The sequence below is a fragment of the Bufo gargarizans genome, chromosome 6 (assembly GCF_014858855.1).
Source record: "Bufo gargarizans isolate SCDJY-AF-19 chromosome 6, ASM1485885v1, whole genome shotgun sequence".
NCBI classification, from domain to species: domain Eukaryota; kingdom Metazoa; phylum Chordata; class Amphibia; order Anura; family Bufonidae; genus Bufo; species Bufo gargarizans.
In genome coordinates, this window is record NC_058085.1 from 346,135,045 (window position 1) to 346,161,109 (window position 26,065).

At 46.1% G+C, this 26,065-nt stretch overlaps 1 protein-coding gene across 1 annotated transcript in view; it reads right to left on the minus strand.

Annotated features, from left to right (window-relative positions):
• Positions 1 to 26,065, minus strand: part of LOC122941129 (ATP-binding cassette sub-family C member 2-like) — a 122,493-nt gene that overhangs the window by 40,911 nt on the left and 55,517 nt on the right. Inside the window, exons 9-17 of the mRNA XM_044298155.1 lie at positions 20,329 to 20,506; positions 19,867 to 20,121; positions 8,914 to 8,979; positions 8,684 to 8,821; positions 8,077 to 8,223; positions 6,823 to 6,907; positions 5,305 to 5,371; positions 4,745 to 4,871; positions 4,450 to 4,626 (exon numbers count right to left, since the gene is read on the minus strand). Of these exons, the coding sequence (XP_044154090.1) occupies positions 4,450 to 4,626; positions 4,745 to 4,871; positions 5,305 to 5,371; positions 6,823 to 6,907; positions 8,077 to 8,223; positions 8,684 to 8,821; positions 8,914 to 8,979; positions 19,867 to 20,121; positions 20,329 to 20,506 (1,240 nt within the window). The remainder of the gene's footprint in view (positions 1 to 4,449; positions 4,627 to 4,744; positions 4,872 to 5,304; positions 5,372 to 6,822; positions 6,908 to 8,076; positions 8,224 to 8,683; positions 8,822 to 8,913; positions 8,980 to 19,866; positions 20,122 to 20,328; positions 20,507 to 26,065) is intronic.

Below are 26,065 nucleotides of genomic sequence, written 5' to 3' on the forward strand. Positions count from 1 at the left end.
ACGATATGATACATCACCCTTGCTTCTGTACAGAAAGTGCTGTTTCATACAGACAGTTTTGGGGTGTATGTATTGCAAATACTCAGGGGCGGACTGGGCCGGGGGGCAGGGGGGCAATTGCCCCCCGGGCCTCTCTGCTGCCTCACTGTCCCGGCCGGCCAGGCCGGAATCAGACTGTCACTAAGCGCACTGCCTCCGCCGCCGCTGTTACTAATTTACCTGCGGCTCCGTACTGCGGAGGGAGAAAGGGAGGTGTGCTGCCGGCAGCCAATCAGAGAGGCCGCCGGACCGACGCAGGCGGCACGATGACAACATCGCGCTGCCTGACTAAGCCGCTGCGCTGCCGTAAAGACACAGCAGCACTGGAGGCGGGACGGGGGTGATTCAGTGAAGGTGCTCGAGGAGGTAAGTATAAGTCTGACTGACTCTATTTATTAATTTTTCTGTCACTGATAGGGCCCCTATCTGGCTACTGGCACATAATGGGGGGGGTTCCTATCTGGCTACTGACACATTATAGGGGGGGTTCCTATCTGGCTACTGGCACATTACAGGGGGGGGTTCCTATCTGGCTACTGGCACATTATAGGGGGGGTTCCTATCTGGCTACTGGCACATTATAGGGGGGGGTTCCTATCTGGCTACTGGCACATTATAGGGGGGGTTCCTATCTGGCTACTGGCACATTATAGGGGGGGTTCCTATCTGGCTACTGGCACATTATAGGGGGGGGTTCCTATCTGGCTACTGGCACATTATAGGGGGGGTTCCTATCTGGCTACTGGCACATTATAGGGGGGCCCTATCTGGCTACTGGCACATTATAGGGGGGGGGCTATGGCTACTGGCACATTATAGGGGGGCCTATGGCTACTGGCACATTATAGGGGGCTATGGCTACTGGCACATTATAGGGGGTCCTATGGCTACTGGCACATTAAATGGGGGGCTATGGCTACTGGCACATTATAGGGGGGGCCTATGGCTACTGGCAAATTATGGGGGGCCTATGGCTACTGGCACATTATAGGGGGGCCTATGGCTACTGGCACATTATAGGGGGGCACTATCTGGCTACTGGCACATTATATGGGGGGCCTATGGCTACTGGCACATTATATGGGGGGCCTATGGCTACTGGCACATTATATGGGGGGCCTATGGCTACGGGCACATTATATGGGGGGCCTATGGCTACTGGCACATTATATGGGGGGCCTATGGCTACTGGCACATTATAGGGGGGCCTATAGCTACTGGCACATTATAGGGGGGCTATTGGCTACTGGCACATTATAGGGGGCACTATGGGGACATTAGCTCAATTGGGGGCTTTACAAGGGAGTATTTTTTGCACTATTATAAGGAGAATTATTTCTACTGGGGGGGGGGGCATTATGGTGGGCTTTATTACTCCCCCATGGTCTGAGCCCCCTAGTAGCAGCACCAGCCTCTCCCTGCTCTGCTATCCCTCTGCCTCTTCTCCAAATCCTTATTATGAAATTTTTCTCATTAGGATAAAACACATCAGCTCCGCCGAGCCCCCGGCCAAAGTGTGGAGGTGTCTGAGATCCCCAAGGGTCAAGCCAAGTAATTGTAAGTTTTCATATGAAATATATGTCCTTTACGGCCCACTGGGTAAATGTGCTTTCTTCCCAGCCACACCAGCAACTTGGCCAGGCGACGCCACTGCTGCCTCCATGTTCTCAAGCTGTGGGTCCTGTGCCAATGTACGCCTCTGCCTCCTGATCTTCCACTGCGTCCTCAACCTCTACTGCGAGGACAATTCGGAGTGCTCCTCCAGCATACCACATGTGCAGGGCACGGTGGTGCCACGGTGTTCTGCACATAGATTCAATGGGCGAATGAAGTCACAGAATCTAATCCTGGCTTTCGCCTCGCTAACTGAAAATAGGAACCATAGTCACCGACAACAGGAACATGGTGTCAGCGCTGCGTCAAGGAGGGCTGAGCCATGCACACTGCATGGGCACATGTTTAATCTGGTTGTAAAGCGGTTCCTGAAGTCTTCCACCCATCTGCAAGACATCCTGAAAATGGCCAGGAAACTGCGCATGCACTTCAGCCACTCTTACACTGCAAAGCACACCCTCCTTGAGCTGCAAAGGCAGAAGGGCGTTCTCAAACATGCGCTGATATGCAACGTTTCCACCCATTGGAACTACACCCTCCATATGTTGGGCCGACTATATGAAGAGAGGAAGACCATAAACGATTTCTTGAAGATACAGGCAGACAGGAGTACTCCACTATGTAACTTCAACATTACCCAGTGGCAGCTCATGCATGACACCTGCAGTTTGCTCAGGCCCTTTGAGGAGGCCACTTTGTCAGTTGCCAGGACTACGGGATGAACAACGTTATTCCACTGATTCATGTCCTGGAGCAGATGCTGCTAATTCCGGCTGGCCAGGGGACAGGAGACGTGGCGCCTACATCTCACGGCCACATGAGCCCTGTGTGGGCTGAACTGGAGGAGGAGGAGAACATTCATGCACAAGCAATGTATACCGAAATGGTTTTTTTTTTCTGCACAGGTGACAGGAGAGGAGGGGCTACAGGGCAATGAGGAAGACCAGGTAGATGACCCAGACACACAGTGGCAGTATGAAGGAGATGGAGGCAGGGAGTCCCTCAGAGTCACTTGCGCAAATGGTCCAATGCATGCTCAGTTGCTTGCGTAGGGACAGCCGAATTGTCACCATTTGGCAGAGGGATGACTACTGGCTCTCCACCATCTTAGACCCTCGCTACCCGTCCAAAATGGGGGCCTTTTTTTCCACCCGCTGAGGAGGTTAGTTGTCTGCTGCCTATGTGCGCCATCATCCATCCTCACAAAGGTCTGACCGGGGAGGCCCACTGCACTTACGTTCCACTGCCATGGCTGGAGGAGAGGGGTGGGGAGGCAGAAGCAGTACCAGCTACAGCAGCAGCAACTTAAGTCTAGAGTCTCTGATGAGCAGTTTTCTACTCCCACCTAGTGAAGAAACCACCCACCATCAGCAAGACATGGAGCAGAACCTGAAGCAGCAGGTGGTGGCATACTTTGACTGCACCCTGCCACCCCACATCGAAGATTCCCTTACTGGGCAGCCAAACTTGGTTTGTGGCCACAACTGGCCAAGTTTGCCATGGACCAGCTTTCCTGCCCGGCCAGTACTGTGGCATCATAGCAGGTGTTTAGTGTGGCAGGGACCATAGTTACCCCAAGGAGAACTTGCCTTTTCAAGATGTGGAGAGACTGGCCTTTGTGAAGATGAATCGGGCATAGATCAGCCAGGATTTCCAAACATCAGTTTCTGATGCATCAGACTAGATCATTTGTGGTGCCAAACCCAAACTTTGTGAAAAGAGACCAGTTTCATCTGGCTACTTGCCTCAGCCACTATTCTGATGCTGCCACCTGCCTGATGCCACACACCTGGTGCCAGGTGCTCCTACTGACACCCACCATCTTGTGCTGGTACTGCCACCTCCCCACTCTGTGACTGAGCCATAGTGTAGACTCCTCATGAAGTTGCCACATCACCACTATGACGGAGATGCTATTTTTCCTGTTTGGCCTTGTTGACATCACCATTTATTTTACCCTTCTTCTGATCTCTCAGAAGGATGGAAAAATGAGACACACAACAGATCCTGTCTTTGGAGCAGCCATAAGGCCTGTATGACATGCCCTATTTCGCATCAGGATTGGCTCATGATTTGGTAGCTAAAAGCAGGAGTGGGTACAAAACACAGAAGACATGCAAATATTCCATTCACATGTCATCTCTGTTTTGGATCCACTCCTGTTTTTTTTGGCCTTAGCAATTCTGATGGATTACTGCTGACACCCTCTCCACTATGTCGGGGGAAACCTCTACTTATATCATCATGTAACAGAACAGGTTCTGTAGAAATCTGTGGAATCAGCTGACAACTGTATAAAAAGGAGTGCGAATTTCACACTATTTTTGAAAAATTCACTCATCTCAACTTCCCATCTACTACAAAGCTGTTATGCAGGTACAATTGACTGAAATAGAAGCTGTAATTATGTGTTTGCCGTGAGTCCCTAGTGGTGGCTGCATGAAAATGCAGTGTTTGCACATTAGAAAGAAAAGGTGTTCAGCACCGGGTCCCTTCCCCCAGGCCCCTATAGCAGTTGAGTGGTCTGCCTCCATTTAAGTTAGGCATGGTCTAGAGGTGGCATTTATACACTGTGTAGGCAGTGGTAAAAAACTAAAGTGGCTCAGTGTTTAAATAACACTCAAATACAATGCTGAAATAATACTGCCTACAGTGCCTATATAATCATCATTCTATAGGGAATAAAAAACAGTGGCCTAAACACCCAACTCATATTACTATATGGTACCAAAAGCATGCCACCACCCATACAGTGCAGAAACAATAAAGCAAAACACTTTTTCTTAACAGGATCACCTTTTCTCCTATTTCAGACATATCCCCTCCCGGCAGCATCTGTAAATCAGGAAGCAAGGCGCAGGCTTCTAGAACTCGCTGATATCGCGCCTCATCTAGAGGTGACCCAAACAAGATGTTATCTCTCAGCGTGGCATTCTGGATCCAGGCTTGTTGAGGAACATAGGCCACAGAACCCTGAAACACAAAATTGAACTACTAATAAGACATTATATTACCCATAATGTTATACATACCTATGTGCAGTATTTTAGAGAGGAGATGGAACTCACAGAATGCAGTGTTCACGTTATACCTTTATGTTGATGTGTCCATAGACATGGTCCATTTCTCCAAGCATCGCAGAGACAAGTGACGATTTCCCAGAACCAACCCCACCAACTACTGCAACCAGGTTACCTTCCTTGATATTCAGGTTGACACTGCAAGAAGACAGCACATATGAACATCAGAAGTGTAGACATGTACGAAATTCTTGAATTTACCCATGCTAAGCCTAGAGGGGGAACATCTACTTCTACTACAGTGGGCCACCTAGGAGATATTGATAGTTCATAAAGGACCTGTCCACCTTAGAAAATAGCTGTACACTTGGCAAAGCCTGAAACCTCAGCTGATATGACTACATTAGATGTCAAGAACCTGGTGTCCACCAACATAGAGCAATCAGTAGATGAATGTAGAAATACAGGTGATAGGTGTCACTATCCTACTACCTTGGGTTCTTATCTTGGTACCACGTGCTGTATTATTGTGCGACTACTACTATTATTATTTTGGTTTGTGGCAACATAAAAGTGCCTCCATTACTTTGCTTCTGCTGCAATATCAGGGCAACATGCAATATCGCCTTACTTCTTCACTGCTGGAGATGTGCCCGGCTCCCAGGTAAAAGAGGCATCAGAAAACTGGATAGCAGCATCTGTGAATGATAAGGTACGTCTCACATTATGAACCAAAACACTATAAAACCTAACAAGTCTTAGACTGGAAAACTGTTGTACCTACAATAGATGCAATTGCTATGTGGCTTGTGGTTCGAGGGGGGCAGAAAGCTGAGCTTCTCCTAGTTCCCGACACAGGGTCACATTATTTTCCTGCAGCTGCCACTCAGGGGAGTCACAGCATAGAGATTTTTACAGCTTCCTCTAAGTTCACTAGTAGCTGTACAAATCCATGCAGAGAGCTCCCCCTAGAGGTGGCTGCAGGCCACCAGAGTCTTAGTATGTACCATACAAAGTAAAGCAGGGGGGTTGGAGCTGTATGGAGTAGATTTATCAATTTAGTTAGGAAGCCAGTTCTATTCTATAAATACATTGAAAAATATGGTATTCAGAAGTATCTGCGCCACTTTTTTCAATATACAAACAAGGGTAAAGTGAGCTCTGGGGCACATCAGATATCACAGGGCCCCATAGCAAAACTTAGTAAAAGCACCCTGTTGATATTTCTAAAATTACAATTTTTTTTTTTTTTTACTTGTGGATTAGGCAGAGTGCTGGTTCTCCTTAAGGAGACCAGCTATGTATGGAAACTTACTGGTAGTGCTCTATGGTATGGAAGTTATTGGCAATGCTCCATGGGAAAAGAATATGCAAAGAGGTATTTCCCTCCATACGAGTCAAAATCCGACTTTTGAACTAACTTCCAGTAAATCTCTATACATAGCTGCTCTCTTTAAGGAGACCCAGGAGACCATCTAAGCTGCAATCAAGGCATCACACCAAGCCAGAATTTGACTCCTAGAAAGCCACTTCTACAAGGTGGCACTAGCGAGATGGTTTTCTTTCCTTGGGAGATATCTCTTTGCATATTCTTTTCCCATGGAGCCTCATAAATGTTGCTCTTGGGCCAACCCCTTCAAGCTCAAGTTTTACTATTGGGCCCTATGATTTCTATGTACAAACCTGCTGCAAAATAAATACTGGACTATAGTAGTCACATCTACTGGCAATTCATAAGACCAATGTAGTGGAAAGAGGAGATTTATTTCCCCCTTACTCCCGTTTTTGGGGTCTGCGACTAAATTTAGTCGCAATTAGAGTTTTTATGCTGCCCTCGTCAGTTTCCAAATAGGAGGCATGGCGAAGGCAGTAAATAGGTGGGGCCATCAGCCTCAGCATATTTATTATCATTTATGTTGGAAACTGACATAAACGATGACTGAAATCTACGCCAGCTACGAGCTGGCATAGATTTCAATCAGGCAAACGGACCGCAAGTTGTCATGAATGCATCCTCTGGCGGTAAAGGGCATATGAAGACCGGAGTAGAACACACTGATCTTGATAAATCAGGATTTGCAACCACTGGGCTACCACTTTATGCTCTAAATGTATGTATATGGATGAGACTTTGATGTTTACTTCTTACCAACAGTGGGATCATTGCTTATGGCGGAGTTATCCAAGTCATCCCCTCCCAAGTATTTCTCCAGGCGGGCAGAGGATACGTTTGTCTGGAAATTAGAAATAGTCATTAGAAGACCGTTATATACACAGTGGTTACACACAGTACAACTATAGTTACGTTCCTAGTAAAGTTAAAAACTGACCATTTGAGCAGTGCCCAAGAGCCCCTGCCCAGGAAGTGCCCCTAGCCCCTCAGTAAAGACAAGTTGTGCAGAGGATCCAGACATAACGTTTACGGTCTTTCCCACCCTGGTCATGCGTTTATTCTGCACATCTGGCATCCATGTTGCAGCTGCAACACATAGGTGCATTTTCAATACGACAATAGGTCTCTATGTCAATGTGCAACGGGTGCCGCCCCCTAGGGCCCTCTATATAACACGCGCGTCCCAGGTGTAGGAAATGCAGAGTGGTATAGTGCGGCCTAAAATGTCTCTTTATCCATGTCATGGTGCTCCTACCTGGATACGGGTGGACCCCAAGCTTTGGCAGGTAAAATAAACTGTGCTATATCTGTTTCTCTCTGACTCTGCTGTACTGACAAGCTGGCTGTATAACTCAGCTTCTTCTGTATGCTGCACTTCACTTTGTAGTCTGACTCTAGGTTATGCCAGGGAACTTTCCTCCTGGCTCCTGAGGCTTCAAGCTTTGGCCTCCATGTCCAGCAGAGACATGCCCCTGCACACCCTTCCCCAAGCAGGAGGTAAGCTAGACTAACTAGAACTTCTGCCCCACCCTTCCTGCAGGAAGTAGGGCTAGCCCACTCCCCTACAGAGGGGGATTAAAATGGAATGGAAAGTTCCACTTTATCTAAGTATAGCTCTGCCGTGTAGCTGCCACCTGTTGGTGAACCAGGTACATTACATGTTATAAACAGTTACATAACATTAGGAATGCACAGTGTGGAGAACCTGTAATAAATGCATAAGATGACATGAGGTTAGACCAATAAAGACAGTAGCAAGGTGCAGAAGTGGTAACACCACTCTGGGGTGTTACAAATGTAGGACACAGACCCGACACCCAATGGTCTCCAGGGTCATGAGAAATGGAGCAGAATAGTGCACGCCCTGAATTTCTACGCAAGGACCCTCGGAAGGAGGTATGGATGGCACCACTATGGGTCCGTGTGCAGCCTGCGTCCTCACATATCTACATTATATTTGTGTGAATAAGACCTAAAACGATAGATATATATAGAAGCTCTTTTACTTACCTGCACCATGGTAGATATAAGCATAGGCAACATGGAGAGGGGGAAGCGGAGGATGTTAAACAGGGAGATGGATGTGAAGGCTCTCTCTGCATTCAGTATATTTTTTGGATTAACCACGACATAAACAGCAAAACTGGCCACCGACACCTGCAAAAATGAGAAACAGCATCATAGTAGTTTAGGCAGATTCTAAAAACTGTGTAAAATGAAGACTGTCTTTGTTGCGCACAGCAACCAATCAAAGATCAGCTTTAATTTCTTAAACTGCCCTGGTAAAATAAAAGCTGTACTGTGATTGGTTGCTATGGGAGACAAGCCTGTAACTTGAAAGAGGCCTACGTGGGAAATGGCACAGTTGTCCATAGCAACCTGTCAGATAACATTTTATTTCTCAAGTTACCGACAATAAAAGAAAAGGCTATGAGCCTCATTTAGAACTGTCTAATAGGAAGACTGTCTTAGTTGCCCATAGCAACCAATCAGGGCTCACCTATAACTTTTTTCAGAACACTTTAAGAAATAAGTTTTCCTATTAGACAGTTCTGATAAATGGGACCCTATGTGACTATAACATAAGATATGTGACAGGGGATTAACTGATTCTTACCAAAAACGGGGCACAGGTGAATATGAACATGGAGACGGAGAATAGATAGGCGAAGCGTAACATGTCCTTCAGCTCCTTCTCACGAATTTCCTGCACCTGTTTCTCAAATGAAGGCTCCCAGGCGTACAACTTCAAGATCTAGAACAAAACACATGACGTAGAGTAAATATGGCGGCAAACATTCATAAAGCAGCTAAATACATCACAAGCCGAGTAATAACAACCCTCACCTTTATGCCGTTCAGGATTTCATTCATTATTTTCAGCCGTTTATCTTTGTTTTTCATGTTTTTCATCTGCAGAACACAAGAGTAGATTGGACTTTATGTGTATGTGCCGTAGAGGCAGCCATAGAACCGAATAGTGGTCCCCTCCTCCATGTGAGACCAGTCGCAGGCCTCGCCCTCCCTCTAGGTCATTATCACCTACTTTCAGATGTATGTCCTGCCCCTTAAAGGTATAGATCGTATCCTCAAACTTTTGCCCTTGGACAAAAAACTATAGTGCCCCCAACAGTACCAGTCATGTTTCCCCCATAAAGGGGAAAGCCATAGTACCCCACAAAGTGCTTCCATAACAGTAGCAGCCACAGTTCCCCCATAACACTGACAGCCATGGTGCTCCTATACCACAGAGTCACTGTTCCCCTCTTAAAGGGTTTGTCCAGGATAAGAAAAACAAGGCTTACTAAGAGCACCACACCTGTCCATAGGTTGTGTCTGGTACTGCAGCAGAGCTAAACTGAAGTGAGTGGTGCAATACCCAGCGCAATCTGTAGACAGGTGTGGCGCTGACTTTGGAAGAAAGCAGCTGTGCTTTTCCTATGCTAGACAACTCCTTTAACAACGACAGCCACAGAGTCCCAATAACAGCGACAGCCACAGAGTCCCAATAACAGCGACAGCCACAGAGTCCCAATAACAGCGACAGCCACAGAGTCCCAATAACAGCGACAGCCACAGAGTCCCAATAACAGCGACAGCCACAGAGTCCCAATAACAGCGACAGCCATTATGCCCACATAATAGTGACCAACAGAGTGCCCACAACTAGTGGCAGCCACAGAGTCTTCATAGCAGAGACAGCCATGGTGCCCCTACAGTGTCCTGCTCCAGAGTCAGGGTACACCGCAAAGTGCAAAATAATGTATTTCTGTGTATTACATGTGTTTACTGGATTTTGCATGCCCCGTAAAAAAGATAGAACATGTCCTATTCTTTTCCTGCAGACCAGAACAGGCATGGTTACAATGGATGGGCAAAAAAAAATAAAAAATGATAAAAACCCAGATGCAACACAGGAGTCATCTGCATTTTTTGCGGATACGAAGTTGTGTGAATGCACCCTTAGGCTCTATAGTGAGAGGAGCACATGTTTCTGACTCATGTAGCAGCCTGGACCCAAATCCATTCACAGCTGGGCCAGAGACAACAACTACAAAAGCAGGCCAGATGTAACAGAGGTGTAGAGAAAGCCCAGTAGAGAAAACCTGTCTAAGAACTGTATAGCGTCCATATTCAGGAGCGCGATGCCTGAGCATACCAAATAACAGTTTGGCCCACTATCAGAAATACCCACATCCCAAGGTGGATTCTGTGGACATGTACTGCAAGTACAGCAACCTGTTCAAAAAAGGAGCAGAGTTTTTGTCTGCCAATTAGAGGGAAAAGCCCTGTAGTTGCATCGCATTACCTAAAGTGTACACCCCATGCCTGGATATCAAAGTCAGCTAGAGAAGCAGAGTAAGGAAAACTACTTTAAATGGGTTATCCAAGACTAAACTTTATTTTTTTAACAGACATCTTTAGAGTGGCTGGACCCGTGGCGGGATTCATACTTACCTGGTGCCTGCCAATGGATTCCGGCTGCATCGCTTCTCTGCCACATCCGCAGGTCTGAGGCCTCTGGGAATCAATATGCTGTAGATGGGCGGTGACATGTCAACTGTGCGGCAAGTGACCCAATGATGTATCACAGTGATTGGCTGCAGCAGTCACATGACGCCCATCAACAGGATGTTGATTCCCAGAGATCCGGAACTTGATGAGGTAGCAGTGGAGCGATGCAGCCAGAAGCCAGTGGCGGGGATCAGGTAACTATGAACCCCACCGCAGGTCCAGTAAATCTGAAGAGGCCTGTTAAAAAAAATAATGTAGTCTTGGATAACCCTTTTAACCACTTCAGCCCCGCTAGGTGAAACCCCCTTCATGACCAGGCCACTTTTTACACTTCGGCACTACACTACTTTCACCGTTTATCGCTCGGTCATGCAACTTACCACCCAAATGAATTTTACCTCCTTTTCTTCTCACTAATGGAGCTTTCATTTGGTGGTATTTTATTGCTGCTGACATTTGTACTTTTTTTGTTATTAATCAAAATGTAACGATTTTTTTGCAAAAAAATGACATTTTTCACTTTCAGCTGTGAAATTTTGCAAAAAAAACGACATCCATATATAAATTTTTCGCTAAATTTATAGTTCTACATGTCTTTGATAAAAAAAAAATGTTTGGGCAAAAAAAAAATGGTTTGGGTAAAAGTTATAGCATTTACAAACTATGGTACAAAAATGTGAATTTCCGCTTTTTGAAACGGCTCTGATTTTCTGAGCACCTGTCATGTTTCCTGAGGTTCTACAATGCCCAAACAGTATAACTACCCCACAAATGACCCCATTTCGGAAAGTAGACACCCTAAGGTATTCGCTGATGGGCATAGTGAGTTCATAGAACTTTTTATTTTTTGTCACAAGTTAGCGGAAAATTATGATGATTTTTTATTTTATTTTTTTTCTTACAAAGTCTCATATTCCACTAACTTGCGACAAAAAATAACAAATTCTAGGAACTCACCATGCCCCTCACAGAATACCTTGGGGTGTCTTCTTTCCAAAATGGGGTCACTTGTGGCGTAGTTATACTGCCCTGGCAATTTAGGGGCCCAAATGTGTGAGAAGAACTTTGCAATCAAAATGTGTAAGAAATGACCGGTGAAATCCGAAAGGTGCACTTTGGAATATGCGCCCCTTTGCCCACCTTGGCAGCAAAAAAGTGTCACACATGTGGTATCGCCGTACTCAGGAGAAGTTGGGGAATGTGTTTTGGGGTGTCATTTTACATATACCCATGCTGGGTGAGAGAAATATCTTGGCAAACGACAACTTTTCCCATTTTTTTATACAAAGTTGGCATTTGACCAAGATATTTTTCTCACCCAGCATGGGTATATGTAAAATGACACCCCAAAACACATTCCCCAACTTCTCCTGAGTACGGCGATACCAGATGTGTCACACTTTTTTGCTGCCAAGGTGGGCAAAGGGGCACATATTCCAAAGTGCACCTTTCGGATTTTGCAGGGCATTTTTTACACATTTTGATTGCAAGGTACTTCTCACACATTTGGGCCCCTAAATTGCCAGGGCAGTATAACTACGCCACAAGTGACCCCATTTTGGAAAGAAGACACCCTAAGGTATTCCGTGAGGGGCACTGCGAGTTCCTAGAATTTTTTATTTTTTGTCACAAGTTAGCAGAAAATGATGATTTTTTTTTTTTTCTCTTTTTTCCTTACAAAGTCTCATATTCCACTAACTTGCGACAAAAAATAAAAAATTCTAGGAACTCGCCATGCCCCTCACGGAATACCTTGGGGTGTCTTCTTTCCAAAATGGGGTCACTTGTGGCGTAGTTATACTGCCCTGGCAATTTAGGGGCCCATATGTGTGAGAAGTACTTTGCAATCAAAATCTGTAAAAAATGACCGGTGAAATCCGAAAGGTGCACTTTGGAATATGCGCCCCTTTGCCCACCTTGGCATCAAAAAAGTGTGACACATCTGGTATCGCCGTACTCAGGAGAAGTTGGGGAATGTGTTTTGGGGTGTCATTTTACATATACCCATGCTGGGTGAGAGAAATATGTTGGCAAAAGACAACTTTTCCCATTTTTTTATACAAAGTTGGCATTTGACCAAGATATTTCTCTCACCCAGCATGGGTATATGTAAAATGACACCCCAAAACACATTCCCCAACTTCTTCTGAGTACGGCGATACCAGATGTGTCACACTTTTTTGCAGCCTAGATGCGCAAAGGGGCCCAAATTCCTTTTAGGAGGGCATTTTTAGACATTTGGATCCCAGACTTCTTCTCACGCTTTAGGGCCCCTAAAAAGCCAGGGCAGTATAAATACCCCACATGTGACCCCACTTTGGAAAGAAGACACCCCAAGGTATCCAATGAGGGGCCTGGCAAGTTCAAAGAATTTTTTTTTTTTCGCATAAGTTAGCGGAAATTGATTTTTTTTTGTTTTTTCTCACAAAGTCTCACTTTCCGCTAACTTAGGACAAAAATTTAAATCTTTCATGGACTCAATATGCCCCTCAGCAAATACCTTGGGGTGTCTTCTTTCCAAAATGGGGTCAGTTGTGGGGTGTTTGTACTGCCCTGGCATTTGAGGGTCTCCGCAATCATTACATGTATGGCCAGCATTAGGAGTTTCTGCTATTCTCCTTATATTGAGCATACAGGTAATGAGATTTTTTTTTCCGTTCAGCCTCTGGGCTGAAAGAAAAAAATGAACGGCACAGATTTCTTCATTCGCATCGATCAATGTGGATGAAAAAATCTCTGCCAAAAAAAAAAAAATGGAGGGAAAGGCGTCTGCCAGGACATAGGAGCTCCGCCCTACATCCATACCCACTTAGCTCGTATGCCCTGGCAAACCAGATTTCTCCATTCGCATCAATCGATGTGGATGAATAAATCATTGCCGGGATTATTTTTTTTATATATATATACATACAAAGTGCTTGCCAAAGCATAGGAACGCCGCCTCCTCCTCAGCTCGTATGCCTCGGCAAACGTATCTGTCACTGCAGAGGAGAAAATCCCGTCTTGCAGCGCCGCATACACCGACTTGCGTGTAATCTGACAGCAGCTCAATGCTTCTGTCAGAATGCACATCGGTGCTGCAGCTAGTAGATCGGTTGGTCCACCTGGAAGGTAAAAAGACAAAAAAAAACAGGCCACAACGCAATAATTTTATTAACTTTGGAACAGAACATGTAACTTTAACTTTTGGAACTAAACATTAACCTGTTTGCTTACCTGTTTTTTTTTTTGTTTTTTTACCTTTATAGAACAAACCTCTCCTTCCCCATGGGTCAATGTGCAAAGCGCAAATCGCCCAAAGATGTGGCGAAGTGCGTTATGCACTTTGTCCCATGTGAAAGGAGACGTTTGCAGCAGCAGTGAGTGAATGGGCCCTAATAGCCCTGTGTGCCTGTCCTGGTGAGATGATCCCTATGCTAATAGTGTACCTGTGAGTGGTACTTCCGGAAACACTCTCCAAAGTATAGGGCAGGGTGGTCCGGACAGTCAGGACAGAAATAGCGGGTGTCACGCCTTATTCCACTCCTGCTACAGACACGACATCTTTTTCGGGGTGACGGTTGGGTTGAGGTACCAGGAACGACATTGGGGAAATGTCGCTCGTGTAGACGGCTAACTACACTGGTGGTTGGGGCCACGGAACCTCCTGGATACAGGAGGTTCTCAATGATCTCTTCCTGAAATTTGAGGAAGGATCCAGTTCTCCCAGCCTTACTGTAGAGAACAAAACTATTGTACAGAGCCAATTGAATTAAATATACAGACACCTTCTTATACCAGCGTCTGGTGCGTCGGGAAACTAAATACGGAGACAACATCTGGTCATTGAAGTCGACCCCTCCCATGTGGAGGTTATAGTCGTGGACTGAGAGGGGCTTTTCAATGACACGGGTTGCTCGCTCAATTTGTATTGTCGTGTCTGCGTGAATGGAGGAGAGCATGTAAACGTCACGCTTGTCTCTCCATTTCACCGCGAGCAGTTCTTCGTTACACAGTGCGGCCCTCTGCCCCCTTGCAAGACGGGTGGTAACGAGCCGTTGGGGGAAGCCCGCGCGACTAGTTCGCGCGGTACCACAGGCGCCAATCCGTTCTAGAAACAAATGCCTAAAGAGGGCCACACTTGTGTAAAAATTGTCCACATAAAGATGGTACCCCTTGCCGAATAAGGGTGACACCAAGTCCCAAACTGTCTTCCCACTGCTCCCCAGGTAGTCAGGGCAACCGACCGGCTCCAGGGTCTGATCTTTTCCCTCATAGACCCGAAATTTGTGGGTATAGCCTGTGGCCCTTTCACAGAGCTTATACAATTTGACCCCATACCGGGCGCGCTTGCTTGGGATGTATTGCTTGAAGCCAAGGCGCCCGGTAAAATGTATCAGGGACTCGTCTATGCAGATGTTTTGCTCTGGGGTATAAATATCTGCAAATTTCTGGTTGAAATGGTCTATGAGGGGCCGAATTTTGTGGAGCCGGTCAAAAGCAGGGTGGCCCTTGGGACGGGAGGCGGTGTTGTCACTAAAGTGCAGGAACCGCAGGATGGCCTCAAAACGTGCCCTGGACATGGCAGCAGAGAACATGGGCATGTGATGAATCGGGTTCGTGGACCAATATGACCGCAATTCATGTTTTTTTGTTAGACCCATGTTGAGGAGGAGGCCCAGAAAAGTTTTAAGTTCGGAAACTTGGACTGGTTTCCACCGGAAAGGCTGGGCATAAAAGCTTCCCGGGTTAGCGGTGATAAATTGTGTGGCATACCTGTTTGTTTCGGCCACAACTATGTCTAAAAGCTCCGCAGTCAAGAACAGCTCAAAAAATCCCAGGGCCGAACCGATCTGAGCCGTCTCAACCCGAACTCCAGACTGGGCAGTGAAAGGGAAAACTACAGGTGCGGCTGAAGTTGGGGACTGCCAATCAGGGTTTGCCAGCACCTCTAGGATTCTAGGGGCTCTACGGGCACGTCTTTGCGGTGGCTGCGACGGGGTCACTACTGCACGTGCCACCGTACCAGCTTCAACTGCCCTTCTGGTGCTCGCTACTTCACCAGGTTGTACGGCAGTGCTGGTACTAGGTCCAGGGAGGGCTGGGCTGCTGGTGTATGCCTCACCACGTAATCCGACAGCACCAGCCCCACTCTGCTGCTCTTGAAGCGGATCCTGCGCAACCTGCGGTCTAGCGACACGGGGCCGGGTACGCCTGGTGCTATCAGGGACCTCAGCCTCCTCGTCCGAACTTTGGGTCAGAGAGCCACTGCTTTCTACAGGTTCGTATTCTGACCCGCTGGATTCATCAGATGAGGGTTCCCACTCCTCATCCGACTGGGTCAGAAGCCTGTAGGCCTCTTCAGAAGAATACCCCCTGTTTGACATGTGGGCAACTAAATTTAGGGGTATTCCCTGAGACTACCCAAGAAAAAAAAAGCAAGCCTGTCTTACAAAGGGGAGGCTAGCGAAGTACCGGAGGCCGCTGCGGTTGATAAAAAATATCAAAACTGATTTTTTTATCGCCGCAGTGCGTGTAAAGTGAATGTGCAATGATCAAAAAAAAAATTTTTTTTTGTCACTGCGGTGGGGCGGGTGTGGGCGAACGCACGTGTGGGCGACCGATCAGGCCTGATCGGGCAAACACTGCGTTTTGGGTGGAGGGCGAGCTAAAGTGACACTAGTACTATTATAGATCTGACCGTGATCAGTTTTGATCACTTTCAGATACTATAAAAGTACAAATGCTGATTAGCGATACGCTAATCAGCGAATAACGGACTGCGGTGCGGTGGGCTGGGCGCTAACTGATCGCTAACTACCTAACCAAGGGACCTAAACTATACCTAAAACCTAACGGTCAATAACAGTGAAAAAAAAAAGTTTTCACTTGTGATTGACAGGGGGTGATCAAAGAGGTGATCAAAGGGTTAATTGGGGTTCAGGGGGGTGATCAGGGGCTATAGTGTAGTGTTGGTGTACTCACTGTGAAGCCTGCTCCTCTGCTGGATCCAACCGACGAAAAGAACCAGCAGAGGAGCAGGCAGCCATATAACAGATCATATTTACAAATATGATCTGCTATCTGGCACTTTGATTGGATTTTTTAAAAATCAGCAACCTGCCAGCCACGATCATTGGCTGGCAGGTTGCTGACGAAATACCTCTCGATGAAATGCCGGCGCGAACTGCGCACGCGCGGGCGCATACTCGCGTCATCTCGCGTCTCACATGTGCGTTAGGCGGTCCGGAGGTGGTTAAAGAGACACTCGTATCATTGGGGGACACAGAAGACCATGCGTATAGCGGTTGCCACTAGGAGGCTACACTAAGAAAAAAAAAGTGTTAGCTCCTTCTCACAGCTATACCCCTCCTGCAGACACTAAGCTAATCAGTTTTAGCTTAGAGTCCGTAGGAGACAGACATGTTTTCCTGCTGGTCTGCCAAAGATTTTTTCTTTTTTCTTTTTCTGATCGGACCACAGGCGGCGTCCAACCACCTGTTTTTCCTCACACTTGAGGGGGGAGACCAGTGGGTCCTCAAGCCCGCTGCTCGTTCCCCACCTCTGGAAGGCAAGGAGGGACAGTGGATCTCAAATCCGCTGTAACCCACCAGCTACAGTGTCACCTTATCTGCTACTTCCAGAAGTCCCCCCTGTTACCAGTGTAGCCACCCTCCCAAAGGGGCAACACACTGAGAAAGGCGACACTGTTGGAATCGGGGTGGGCAGAAACAGTCTAGGTAAGTATTACCTACCTTTCCCTGCTGGACCCCGCCACCCCCCCCCCCCCAACCCCCTCAGGGGTTAACCTTCCTTTCTGTACTGGGTTCTAGGGGTTAACCTTCTGCTGGGTCCCCTTCGTCTGTGTTCTCTAAAGTAAACACAATAAAAGGTTTTATTTCCTCAAAACCTTGGCCTCTCAGTCCCTCGGTCACCAGCCCCTAACCTTCCTCCAGGCCTGGCATTACTCCAGCGCTCACAGGCCTCCTTGGACGGCCGCTGATTTCTCTAACTGGGCGTCAGTACGAGGCCAGGAACCTCCTCTGTCCACTCCCTCCATGCGCTGCTCTCCCAGCCGGAAGTTCTTCCGGTCGCCCCACCTGTACATGAGGCCCCGGCTCTGCGGCCTACTATGCCGCGTTCTACCAGAGTGTTTGGGGGCAGGGACTGTATTCTGAGCGCGAAACTTCACACCCATATCTTCGGCCCACTGACCTCCACCCCCAACCTACCTAACCCCTTCATTGCCTCAGTGCTTCTGTGACCAGGAGAAAAATAATTACCTGTTACTCTTAAAAGAGTGGCATTACCACATCCTTTTGTATCCCCCACTATCTGCATTCTGTGATCCTGTGTCATCTTAGATATTTGCCATTTCCTGCAATATGTGAATGTGTTTCCTTGTAAAACAATGTTAAAGTGTAATGTGCCTGATTCACCAGCAGGTGGCAGCAGCATTGGCAGAACTAGTTTACATGGAGAGGAACCTTCTAGTTACCTTCCAGCCCTCTCTAGAAAGGGAGGAGTTTAGTTAGTGAGTCAGTCTAGACTACCCCCACCTGGGGAAAGGTTGTGTGTTGGCTAGCAGAGCACTGTCTGCTCTGCTAGGCCCAGAGGCCGATCCTTTGAAGTCTACATGGTTGCTTGTACCCTCCTGGGCTTGCATTGCCTTAACCCCAAGCTAAGAGAGCTTGAAGCCAGGAAGAAGTTCCTAGGATTAAAGTAAGAGACCACAGACAGCTAAGTAAAATTCCAGTAGAAGAGGAAAAGTTCCTATTTAACCCAGCTATCATAGCAGAGCTGAGAAAGCTACAGCATAGCAGAGCTGAGATTGTTGCAGATGTGTTTGCCTGCCAAAGTTAAGCCAATACTTGCTGATGACCAAGATACCATTTGGAAACTAGATGATCGTTTATGCCAAGTAAAGCTGTGTTCAACGTTAATGCAAAGTTTGGACTCCATTGATTTTACTTATTCATCACCCAAGTTCAACAACCCCACTTTTGCACTTGCTTCGGCCTACACCACATCTGGGATCCAAGGATATCCATGTAGGAGCACCATGACACGTGCTTACAACACCTTCAGAGAGTGTAGGCCACTCTACACCACCCTGGAAATCCTATATCTGGGTACTCACACTACCATCTACAAAAGGGACTCCGTGACCTTGTTGCTTAACTGCAACTGGCGTCACGACTACTTGCTCTATAAGAGTACTTTCACACTAGCGTTTTTCTTTTCCGGCATAGAGTTCCGTCTTTTCCTGGCTGCTCCTACTGCTTTCGTACAAAATGATTAGCTCAGTGTCTGCAGGAGGGGTATAGCTGAGAGGAGAAGCTAACCCTTTTTTTTTTGTGCTTAGTGTCGCCTCCTAGCGGCAACAGCTATACCCATGGTCTTGTGTGTCCCCCAATGAACTCAGCAAAAGGATTTTACAGGTACTGCAAGACAAACAAAACTACTTTTCAACTACCAGTGCAGCCATGAAACGTGTAACATCTGTGAACAGTGCATCCTGTGCAGCAACAGCCAATCCATTGCATGATAACTGTCCTGATCTGTTTGCATTTGAATTCTTCAGTAAAGAACTGTTCTGCTGCACAACTGCCTCATCATTGCTCCCTGCACCCCTAGTACACTGCAAAGTGTTGGGATCATGACAACTGGGACCCTGCCATGCACCTCAAAACATGCAACACCAAGGGAGGAGAATCCTAGAACCAAAGAGTGTCACGAAGGGAAGAAAGGTGCACCCTTCCACATCACTGCATGAGGCCAGGAAACATCAGAACCGCGAGTACTAGAACTCCCATCCGGCCATCCACACTTAAGCATGTTCCTGCAGCATGCTGCACTCCATCACATTGTGCAAAACAAGTGGCAGCAACAAAAGTCCCATAAAAGTAATAGTCATGGTGTGCCTATACCAGTGTCATCTACAGTTTCACCCATAACAGTGACAGCCATAACGTTTCCTTTAATGTTCCAGCTATAGTGCCCCCTTTATAGTGTGAAGTGTAAACTACAGCACCCCTTCTTATTGTCGGCAGCAGGAACAATCTACAGCTGCCATAAAAAAAAATAAGCTAATAATTGGGTTAATCTTGAAGAAAAATTGGAAATCTGAAAGCTCTGTCCTTTTTTCAAAAGTCTCCTGAACTTGGCAGGAGTGTGGGCATGTGTGTCATGGTACTGCAATATTAGCAAACAATCGACTATGCCAACTTGAAGGTCATGAAGTCCTCCAACATGACATCAGTTTCAGCAAATTTGTACATGTCCAGTAGATGCCGACAGCCTCACCTGGAATGTCTTTGATTTAGTAGCTAGGACTGCGTTGATTGGTATCAAAAGAATCATCACTCCAAGTCCTGCCAGGACTGACGGTCCCAGCTCTGCCCAGAGGAATACCACAGAAACCACCATCTGCAGAGGTGATGACCAAAGGAGATGAATGTAGTTCGTCAGATCCATGAATTTCTGTGCATCTGCAGACATCAGGTTCACGGTTTCTCCTACTGTTGACTCCTTCCGGATGGCATTTGTGACAGTCAGAGCCTAGAGGGATAGAAAAGACCACGGGTCAATGACAGATCTATTCTTCTGTTTTAAGAGGCGCCATAGATTTTGAAGAAGTTTTTTAATCCTGATCTTCCTGATTTAGCAACAGACACAATTGTTGCATGTAGGGAAACCCTGAAGTTATATTGCAATAGCCTTACAAGCTCATGTAGACCTTGTAGACCATTCATCATGTATACTCACTTTTTTGTATATGGCAGCGGTTAGTGTTGTACGGACTCTCATTCCCATGACGAAGCAGCCCTGGAAATATTGCTGCAGGCAGAGTGACTGGATTAGAGCTGTTACCAGCAGCAAGGCCGCATAAAAAAATCCCTTCCATAGATACTCCTCAGGGTTGGCTGTGAATGAGACCATCGCTCTGCAAATCAGCAACAGGACACATTAAAATACCGTAACATCAAGTAGTATTTGCCCTGAAAAAAAAAAACAACTGAGATGGAACTGCCGGGTCTGAAACCAACAACCTTTTGCACTGAAGGCAAAGACTGTAACCACTGAGCTATAGCGTTCAATGTTAGTAAATGGAAGATTTTCTATGGCTAAAAACGTCAGTAGTATTTTTCCCAGGTATAATGTACAATGTATTGGTATCTGCAGATACATCTCTATATATAACCAGGATGTTGTATGGTAGATTATTATATATATATATATATATATATATATATACACACACACACACACATATACATATATACCAGGACTTTTTATATATTTTTAGCAACTGCAAGAAATTTAAAGGCACAAAACCGTTAATTATCAAATGACGGAAATGAATGGAAACTGATGGACTGCACTGACTATATGAAAGGTCGTAGCTATACGGGAAGCAGTGGAAGCAACTGCTTGGGGCCCAAACTCAGAAGGGGTCAGTCTGGGAGGAGGACTAAAAGATTTTAATGGTCAGGGCCCCTCAGCAATATTATATAATGATATTATGTACAGAGACACTGTAGGAAACAGACAGAGCAGCTGCTGGGCCTGGTCTGGGCCTGGTCTGAGAGAGCGATCTTTAAAGGGGTTTTCCCATCTTAGACAATGGGGGCATATTGCTAGGATATGCCCCCATTGTCTGATAGGTGCTGGGACCCGCACCTATATCGAGAACGAAGCGGGGAGCGCTGTGGCTGGAAGACCCCAGATTTCCCGGGGTCCGTCCACTACCAAGCGCTAATCCCCGCCTCTCCCATAAAAGTGAATGGGAGCGTGCCGCGCATGTGCAGACTATGGGGCAGACGGCAATAGCCGAGCCAGTGCTCTGCTATTTTCGGCGGCCCCATAGTAATGAATAGAGGGCGGCTGCGCATGCGCAGAGCGCTCTTCCTGCACTTTCGGGGCTCCGTTCTCGATATAGGTGCGGGTCCCAGCGGTGGGACCCGCACCTATGAGACAATGGGGGCATATCCTAGCGATATGCCCCCATTGTCTGCGATGAGAAAACCCCTTTAGTAGCCACAGAAGTGGGGGTTGCAAAGGGAGGAGAGGGCGGAAAAGAAGTTGCAGGGAGGAGCATTCATAAATTTGCTGTGGGGCCAAGACATTTCTAGTTATGCAACTGACTATAAGGCCTCATGCACACAAATGTATCTGTTTTGCAGTCCACAAACCCCGGATACCGTCCATGTGCTGTCCGCATCTGTATGTCCGGTCAGCAAATTACAGAACATGTCCTATCCTGGTCCGTAAAATGGGCCCACAAAAAGAATAAGTATGGCACTCAGATGGCCGTGGGTTCGATATCTGGCAGAGACAACTTTGAAATACAAACTAATATACCACTTACTCCGGCTGAAATAATATGAACTAAAACCATTAATTATCATCACTTAAGGAGTGCTGTCTAAATATTTGTGATACCTACAGTTCTTGAGGTGGAGCTACAGAACACAACCTGGACGTGCACCCACCCTTGCCGTTTTATGAAAAGAGTGCTGTGGCCTATTCACTTAAAAAGATTGATGTATGACCTGGAACGCAATGCGTTCCACGGACCGGAACTGACGGGGCTCTCTACATCAGATGCACGCTTATAATTATATCTATCCACCGGACCTAGAAGTCGCCCGATGGAGCGCATATGCATTCCACCGGAACTGAGGATGCATTCCGGCCATTCGACGAGCAGTATGATGTAAATATAGGAATCCGAGCTGGAACGGAAACTGTCCTCTGGAGCGCATGTGCGTTCCAAAGACCGGAACTGGGGATACATACTTCGGCTGCATGATCATCACATCGATGTGTCCTAGAAAGTAGTAGTGTTTCCCTCAATGGACCGGAAGTCATCTGTTGGAACGCATTTGCGTTCCAAGAACAGGAAGAGAGGCAGTGCCGGACTAGTAGCGCGATATAAAAACAGGAACCTGAGTTGGTACCAGAAACTGTCTCTTGGAACGCATGTGCGTTCCAACAACAGGAAGAGAGGCAGTTCCGGACACACTGTGATCAACCAATGATCTGAGTGGCGCTAATCACTAGCGCTTTAAATGCACCTGAAGTGGGCTAATAGATCGCCTACCAGGGGGAGCTCTAAACGGAGGGAGGCCTGCAGGACGTAAGTTGTACTTATTATAACCCCTGACTGGAGGGACATAATAACTTTCTGTATGCACTTATGGTGACCCCGTCTCCTAATTATAGCGTGGGTCTTATCAAGACTCTTACATGGCAGGACGACAGGAACGCTACCTGGTGCACCATATCCTCTAACTGGGGCATACTACATATTCTAACTGTAAGTGCGTAGTATATTATAATGAACTTGAGATATATCTCTGCTGGAAGTTTTCATTGATTTGGGCATATGACTATTTTGTCCAACAGGGCGGGGAATGCACTTTTTTCCCTCAAACAAGGGTGTACTTTATCCTCTAACTGTAAGTGCGTATTACACTATAATGAATTTAATACAGTGGGATGCGAAAGTTTGGGCAACCTTGTTAATCGTCATGATTTTCCTGTATAAATCGTTGGTTGTTACGATAAAAAATGTCAGATAAATATATCATATAGGAGACACACCCAGTGATATCTGAGAAGTGAAATGAAGTTTATTGGATTTACAGAAAGAGTGCTATAATTGTTTAAACAAAATTAGGCAGGTGCATACATTTGGGCACTGTTGTTGTCATTTTATTGATTCCAAAACCTTTAGAACTAATTATTGGAACTCAAATTGGCTTGGTAAGCTCAGTGACCCCTGACCTACATACACAGGGGAATCCAATTATGAGAAAGAGTATTTAAGGGGGTCAATTGTAAGTTACCCTCCTCTTTTAATTTTCTCTGAAGAGTAGCAACATGGGGGTCTCAAAACAACTCTCAAATGACCTGAAGACAAAGATTGTTCACCATCATGGTTTAGGGGAAGGATACAGAAATCTGTCTCAGAGATTTCAACCGTCTGTTTCTACAGTTAGGAACATATTGAGGAAATGGAAGACCACAGGCTCAGTTCAAGTTAAGGCTTGAAGTGGCAGACCAAGAAAAATCTCGGATAGACAGAAGCGACGAATGGTGAGAACAGTCAGAGTCAACCCACAGACCAGCACCAAAGACCTACAACATAATTTTGCTGCAGATGGAGTCACTGTGCATCGGTCAACCATTTAGCGCACTTTACACAAGGAGATGCTGTATGCGAGAGTGATGCAGAGGAAGCCTTTTCTCCGCCCACAGCACAAAGAGTGCCGCTTGAGGTGGGCTAAAGCACATTTGGACAAGCCAGCTTCATTTTGGAATAAGGTGCTGTGGACTGATGAAACTAAAATTGAGTTATTTGGCCATAACAAGGGGCGTTATGCATGGAGGAAAAAGAACACAGCATTCCAAGAAAAACACCTGCTACCTACAGTAAAATATGGTGGTGGTTCCATCATGCTGTGGGGCTGTGTGGCCAGTGCAGGGACTGGGAATCTTTTCAAAGTTGAGGGACGCATGGATTCCACTCAGTATCAGCAGATTCTGGAGACCAATGTCCAGGAATCAGTGACAAAGCTGAAGCTGCGCCGGGGCTGGATCTTTCATCAAGGCAACGACCTTAAACACTGCTCAAAATCCACTAAGGCATTTATGCAGAGGAACAAGTACAACGTTCTGGAATGGCCATCTCAGTCCCCAGACCTGAATATAATTGAAAATCTGTGGTGTGACTTAAAGAGAGCTGTCCATGCTCGGAAGCCATCAAACCTGAATGAACTAAAGATGTTTTGTAAAGAGGAATGGTCCAAAATACCTTCAACCAGAATCCAGACTCTCATTGGAACCTACAGGAAGCGTTTAGAGGCTGTAATTTCTGCAAAAGGAGGATCTACTAAATATTGATTTCATTTCATTTTTGTGGTGCCCAAATTTATGCACCTGCCTAATTTTGTTTAAACAATTATAGCACACTTTCTGTAAATCCAATAAACTTCATTTCACTTCTCAAATATCACTGTGTGTGTCTCCTATATGATATATTTAACTGACATTTTTTATCGTAACAACCAACGATTTATACAGGAAAATCATGACGATTAACAAGGTTGCCCAAACTTTCGCATCCCACTGTATATCTTTATTGGAAGTTTTATTGATTTGGGCAAATGACTATTTTGTCGAACAGGACGGGGAATACACCTCTTTCTGGCCTCCCGGATCTGGACCACAGCACCCAGACCATAGCCGCACAAGATATCCGTGGCTTGTGGCTGGTCTGGCAAAGGGCCATGCTTTATGTGGATTGGCCCTAGAATGGCACCCCCTGCATAAACTAAATGTAGAGCGATGATGTATTTATGTAACCTGGCTATGACCCAGTATATGTTTTGTTATACGAGTACTGTATAGACCAACAGTGTCTTTATTATCTTTACCTCCTGATGATCCCACAGCATTGACTAGGGGGAAACGCTTCGAGGTTAACTCAGGTGTCTTTTGACTATATTGTCAACCCTAATTATCTATACTTACATTTTATTTGTATTAGGTGTTTGATCACTATATCAACCCTGACTCTTTAATGTGTGTCTGTACTTTGTCTTTGATATCCAGTAATATCCAGTTAATGACTGTGCCATTGGCACTCTATTATCCTCACCTCATACCTGGGGCACTCCAGAATAATTGTTGTATCCATCCCTGTAGGGACATAATAGGGACATTAGTCTAGGAACGTGGACAGGGGGTCTCCACCATTAGGAGTCTCCCCTGGGCTGAGGTCTTAGGATAGGAGCGGATATAGGGACAAATTCTCCCCCCACCCCAGGTAACATGACTTAGTTTCTGGATATTAACTATCAGTTAATTATCTTGTATGTAATTTTTTGTTTTTCTATAGGAGGCCCATGCGGGACCTTTTTTAAGGTATATCATTAAAATTGTGATTTTAGGGGTTACTCTTTTGCTGGAACTTATATTGCGGACATGCTAGCGGCGATCTAGCCGTGCATATCCGTATCTCTATAGCCTGAAACTTGGTGACAGAATCCCTTTAATAAATGTTAAAATACACATGGAAAAATAAGTTATTTAGATTCCAGTACATTGTATATGTGAATACATAATACATGGGAAAAATACACAGGAGTGTCTCCAACTGGGAAAAAAATAGTTACTTAATTCACCGCCCTGTACTAGGATCCCTGCTACGCTCCATTGCGTGCTCCTGTCTTGACGTGGCAGGAAATAGCTGTGAAAGTGGCCAATCACCGGCGGTAATTATGACCTGCCTCAGCCAGTGAGTCGCAGTCACAGCCATCCACTGCTATGTCAAGACAGGAGCAGGTGGTGGAGACCAACCAGTCCTTGGCTCCGTCAGAATGGCAGCGGCGGGGGAATCAGTGAGGCGAATATAAGCGCTTTTCTTTATTTATTTTTTTATACATTTTCTGCCAGTGGAACTCTTTGCTTTGGTTGGAATACCCCTTTAAAATGC